Source organism: Sinocyclocheilus anshuiensis, unplaced genomic scaffold (assembly GCF_001515605.1).
Source record: "Sinocyclocheilus anshuiensis isolate Anshui unplaced genomic scaffold, SAMN03320099.WGS_v1.1 scaffold880, whole genome shotgun sequence".
Lineage (NCBI taxonomy): Eukaryota > Metazoa > Chordata > Actinopteri > Cypriniformes > Cyprinidae > Sinocyclocheilus > Sinocyclocheilus anshuiensis.
The window spans coordinates 484637-490688 of NW_015548254.1; the positions used below are offsets into that span (position 1 = coordinate 484637).

A 6052-nucleotide genomic window follows, 5' to 3' on the forward strand; every position below is an offset into this window, starting at 1 on the left:
TATACCGTTACACCCCTAATGTATGTATATATATGTATATATATATATATACCCCTGTATTCACACAGGGGTTCAATATCTGTTGATTTTGTTGTGGAACGAGGAAGTTAGGTGTACACTGCGTGATGAGGAAGATGGCCGGCACTCAACCTATCCTTCCTACACCCGAGGGCATAAGGGCTTAAACAGAGTTCCTATAGAAACTCATACTGTCTGAATAGAGCCACAGGTGGGTGTGGTTACTCTCTGCGAAACCACAGTTGGTTTCCACAGCTGGATTTCAGAAATGGAACTTTACATGCTTATTAATTTACAGACATGTTACACTGTGTGATTTGAAGCCAACTCCGAGTCACCCACCCATCACTCCAGGCTCCGGTCCACTCCATCTGCCCCCAGGGGTTCCTGATGCGAATCAGTTTGGTTAAGTCGCCCCTGTACTCGACCTGTAACAATCAGTCAAAAATCATATTCCATATGCAAACCAATTCAAATGGATAGTTCACCCAAAAATTAAACTTCTGTCATCATTTACTCTTACGTTGTTATAACTTATGTTGTTATAAACCTGTATTAATTTCTTTCTTCTGTTGAACACAAAAGAAGATATCCTGAAGAATGTTATTAAACCAAACAGTTGACGGTAGCCATTGACTTCTATAGTATGGAACAAAAACTATGGAAGTCAATGGCTACCGTCAATGTTTGGTCACCAACATTCTTCAGAATATCTTCTTTTTGTGTTCAACAGAAGAAAGAAACTCACACAGTTTTAAATCAACATGATGGTGAGTAAATGATGACAGAAGTTTAATTTTTACATGAACTATCCTATAAATATAAATTCTAGTCGTTACTAGTCACCACTAACCTCATCGGCTCCTGTAACCGAGTAGGCGTGTCCTTTCACCAGCTTCTGACTAGTAATGGCCTCTGAATCAGCGGAGTCTGTGATCTAAACCAAACCGAAACAAAACAAACATCATTAACAAATACACAACAGAACCGGTTTTGCACGATTATCAATTCCAGTTCACTGACAGCTACACGACAGATCCAGTTACACACTCCTAGTAATTACAAGGTTGCGCAATTGAACACACATGTAAATATGAAGTTTCTCACATCTATCGAGCAGCCCAGCAGCGAGCCCCAGCTCAAAGCCTTCAGGATGATTTTGAAGAGGTTTGGACCTGCTTTCGCTAGTTCATGGACCTCAGCGATGCCTCCAGTGAAATCCTCAAAGCCCTCGGTGGTGGTGCCACCAGACAGAGCTTCATAACAGCCGTTCAGCCTGAGAACAAGAAGTTGCATTTCGTTATTATTTCTGAGGTAGTCTAGTCCACTTAGACATGCTAAATGAGTTTGAATCTAATGACTACTCACTTCGAATAGGCCTTCTCTAGCAGGGCGCTCCAAAACTCAGAGCCCTCGGCAGAGTGGACGAACAGCAGCTTTCTGTTCCTGGAAGGAAGACGGTCGTCAATGACCACATCCACCCAATCACCAAACTGCCAGAACTGAAGAGACAATAGACGTATGAAGACATTAATGGAATGTTTGACAAACGTCTTTATGGACTAATGTCAAGTAGATATAACAGCGCTGCTTTTTCTGAATGTTTGGTAACAAATGTAATTTTTAAGAGAGAAATGTGTAGCTTAATAATGAGACACATCCTAAAACGATAAAAATAAATGTGACTTTTACATGAGAAAACAACTTTGCATAAATAACAACAATAGTGATACTGAAACAAACTGCATAAATGAATAAATACATATTTAAATAAATATTATTGTAATGAATAATAATAATACTTATGTAATAATAATAACAATACCTACTATATGGTGACAAATTTCATTTTAAGAGAGAAATGTGTAGCTTTATAATGAAACAGTCAAAAATAACTAGGAAAATTAAACTGACTTGATCTGAAGACAACTTAGCTTAAACAATAATAGTAATACTGCAAATAAATAATAATAATAATAATTATTATTATGTAGATTGTGTTATTAACATGTCACAAAACAAACAAAACAATAATTATAAATTAGTATCTTAGTAATAAATAATTAAATACATACAAACTATTTCTAATATATATTAACTTATGTCAAACGCAAACAAAACAATTAAAAATTGGTTCAGGATACTGGTCAGCAGACACTTAAACATTAAAATAAACTGTATTTCTGGTAATATATATATATGTAATTAACCTGGAAATGAAATATTCCAGCATAGTCACCGTCAAAACTCTGTCCAGACGGGACCACACGGGCGAACACGTCCTGGTTGAGGGTAAGAGACGCGATGGCAGCTAGAAGCCAACAGTCACCTGCAAAACCAGCGGGATGATGTGATATCATAGTGCGTTCACTAAATCTGCGACTCACTATTGCAAGTGGACAGTAACTGCATTTTTATTTCATATTTTATTAGATTTCACTGTTCATTCTACAAACACTCAAAACAATGACATGCTACGATATCGTTGGTAAAACGTAAATTCCTATCAACATAACCTTTAAGTTGTTCTGGCATGTTTCAGAACACCACCTGCCCTATTATTCCTGCTCCCACACATTTTGCAAACTCATTTGCATCACAGACATTTCCTTAATAGACAGTAAAGTCAGTGGCATTGTCTGATCAGGACTCGTATCAAACATTTTCAGCTACAGTGGAAAACTGCAGTCTCCTGACTCTTGGGACATGTTTGCATGTGAGAAAACAGTGGCGTTTGATCCAAGACAGGATAAAAGGACACCAGTGTTTGTGTTGTATGGAGTAAAACAGGTTTAACAGGGTGTGTGTGTGTGTGTTTGGGACTTAAAGTTGCTATGTAGACAAAAAGGTTTCGCTTTTCCCATATTGTACAACAGGAATTCCCTTCCATTCAGCTAATTACTCACCCTTTGCATTTTGAAGAAAAACATATATGTTCTGTTTCTTTAAGAACATATGCAATGAATAAAATTCCCAGCTATGAAAAAATTGGCAGTCGAATCATTTAAGAAATATGGATCAGAATGAATGAGTTTGCTCAAACAGGGTGTTTCCCTGTACAATTCTAATGATTTTCAATGTCCTCCATCCTCCATCCAAGGAAACTTCCTCAACCAGAAAAAACGCTTTTGTGGTTCAGCGTTTAAGTTTGTCTTTTTTTTTTTTGCTATTCTATATGGGACAGTTCTATATGATCTTTGTTATCATCATTTCTAAAATTTCATCGTACACTAGCTCCACAATGGGCAAATATATTATACATAAATTGACTCACCCAAAGCACCCTGGCAGATGTCAGTTCGGGTTGCTCCTCCGCTAATGAACGTTGGGTTGGACGTCAGTTGCTGGATGACAAAAACAGGCATTCCAAAAACATGAATCACTGGTTTACCTTGACAAGAGATGAGTTCATTGCTGAATGAAAATGATTAAACAAATTGCTCTTTATAGGATACAAAAAGTAGAGTCTAAATAACAGGGTTGCAAATTTAGCTTAAATAGCATTCAACTCAGTCGGAACTTAAGATTTTGTGGTTATTTTGTTGGTTTGTTGTTTTATTAATAAATTCAATTTATCGTAAATTAAAGAAAAATATTTGCTTGATCATTATTTATTACAGTTACCTGAGTAACAGGGTTGAATGGTTGAGCAATTAACACTGAAAAATGTGTAAAACTTTTACACATTTTTTAAAAAGTTATTTTGTCTTCCCGCCATGGGAAGGGTCCAAATTATGTTTCTTCTTGGGGGGTTACAATTTTAAGTTACATTTTCAACAGGGGAAAATTAGCTTAAACAACACATAACTCAGTAGGAGCTAGAGATTTTGTGCTTATTTTGTTGGTTTGCAGTTATTGATTAACCTATATTTACCATCCGGGTATTATATTAAAGAAAAAATATTTCCTTGATTATTATCTGAGTAACAGGGTTGAGCAATCAACACTGAAATCTGTAAAAATTGATAATGAAAATTTAGTTTTTTTTTTCTTTTGCCTTCCTGCCATGGGAAAGGTCCAAATTATATTTCATCTTCTAAATTACTTTTTCTATAACAGGAAAATCATACAGTAACATGGTTTCAAAATGAATGCCAGAATATTAAATACTAGAGGTTTAGCCAGTGTAATCTTCAGATAATTTTACTTGTTATGCAAATTTAGCATGCAGACAGATTCTACTTTAGTCTTTCAGTTCGGACCAATACGCTTTATTAAATATTAAGTAATTAAAATATTGTAGAGTATATAATAACATTTTAATAAATTAAAACTTTTAAATATTCATTTAATAGTCATGCATATATTTTTATATTATTATTTCATATTTATGAAATACATGTTAAATATTTAAAAATCATTAAATAATACATCTTTAACATTACTATAAATTTTACTTTATTGTACATTTTAAAAATATACATTTGCTTGATAATTTTTATTACAATAAAGTGAGTAACAGGGGAGAATAATTGCGCAGACAACACTGAAATTTTTGTAAAAACTGACAATGAATGTTTCTTCATGGGTGTTACAATTTTGAGGAATGTTACATTTTCTATAAGGGGGGAATATCATGCAGCAACAGGGTTGAAAGATGTGGGACAGCTAAATATTATCTTTTTCAATAATTATTCATTTAAATTGTTTTATTTTAATTGTTAAACATAGAAGAGTCTGTGAGTCAAACTAACACGATTCTTGAATACCATCATACCAGCTGTGAGGATCATATTCACTTTAATGGACTCTAAAAGGTCTTCTGGTAAACAGTAATGCATTATGTGGATCACAAAGCATAAGCATGCAACATTTGATATGCTAATGTTCTTAGGGGCGTATATGTTCCCATAACTCCCTGGTCTGTCTGGCTCTGAAGCAGCTTGTCAAGTTCAGACTAACATGCAATGGCTTTGCATGGTCATTATAGAGTAGACTTTTTTAGTTCTTTCCTGGCTGCCGGGATGGTGTTAGAAAACACATGCATTAAAGGGGTCATATGATTCGGCCGGCGGATCCGACGAAGGAGCGGCAACCACATGTGACGACCCCGGGCTGGACTCCGTTTCATCCACGGTGAAAGCCGATCCGGCGATGGACAGTGCGAAGTTGATGTATTTCCTCAGGGAAAAATTGAAATTGCATCATATGACCCCTTTAAAACACTGATGTGTATATATTTATTTGTAGCACAATGATATGATTGACCTAAAACAATGGACAAGTGCAGTTTCCTAATCGCAGTGCCTTGAAAAACAATGATGGTAAACACACCCAGGAAGCTTCAGACTAATAGTCGGTTATAATTATCAAACACAGAACAACTAGACTAGATGAGCAAGGTGTGATGGCCTAGACAAGAGCAAACAAGTAAGAAAAGAAGTCAAAGTCGAGATTTGAACCTGGTTTGAGAAGAATGTGTTTTGCCATTGTAATGACGGGTGTGAACACTTCAACCATGTCAGTGTTATAAATGCCAAAGAAATATGAAATCAAAACATTGGATACGTAATATCAGACATTTTTTATGTTATGCAAATATAGCAAATTGAGAGTAATTTGGTCTTTCAGTTTAGACCTTTTTTTTTTTTTGACAAAAAACTTTTTTAATAAATAATTAAAGTATAAAAAATTATACATTTTTAATATGCATGTAATAGCCTACTAATGCATATTTCATATTCATTATATTTATTGCAGTTATATATATACTTAACATCTTTATTAAATATAATTTATTAAATGATTGTGTTACACCCACCTTTGGTCTCAGCCACTCAACCCCGCGCACTTTAGATGAGTTTGGTCCCAGTTCCTTGAACCCGAGCGCGGATACATTGGCTTCAAACGTGTCATCCTGAAACAGGCGTCCGCTCTCCAGACACTCGCGCTTGAGCGCTTCGTAGTCCTGGTTGAGGAATTTGACCGCATGAGCGTTGGTACCGACGCCCGCTGCTCGCTCCCGGTTCTGCTGGAGCTTCGTCGCGATTCCTGACATCTCTGCTCGTCCGTGACAACAAACAGTGAACACACT

At 35.8% G+C, this 6052-nt stretch overlaps 1 protein-coding gene across 1 annotated transcript in view; it reads right to left on the reverse strand.

Annotated features, from left to right (window-relative positions):
* The window catches only part of LOC107655374 (calpain-2 catalytic subunit-like), a 13764-nt gene extending 7712 nt beyond the window's left edge, over window positions 1-6052 (reverse strand). The window contains exons 1-7 of the mRNA XM_016442840.1: window positions 5780-6052; window positions 3293-3362; window positions 2229-2347; window positions 1387-1520; window positions 1126-1294; window positions 872-955; window positions 361-446 (exon numbers count right to left, since the gene is read on the reverse strand). Of these exons, the coding sequence (XP_016298326.1) occupies window positions 361-446; window positions 872-955; window positions 1126-1294; window positions 1387-1520; window positions 2229-2347; window positions 3293-3362; window positions 5780-6016 (899 nt within the window). The 5' untranslated portion in view covers window positions 6017-6052. The remainder of the gene's footprint in view (window positions 1-360; window positions 447-871; window positions 956-1125; window positions 1295-1386; window positions 1521-2228; window positions 2348-3292; window positions 3363-5779) is intronic.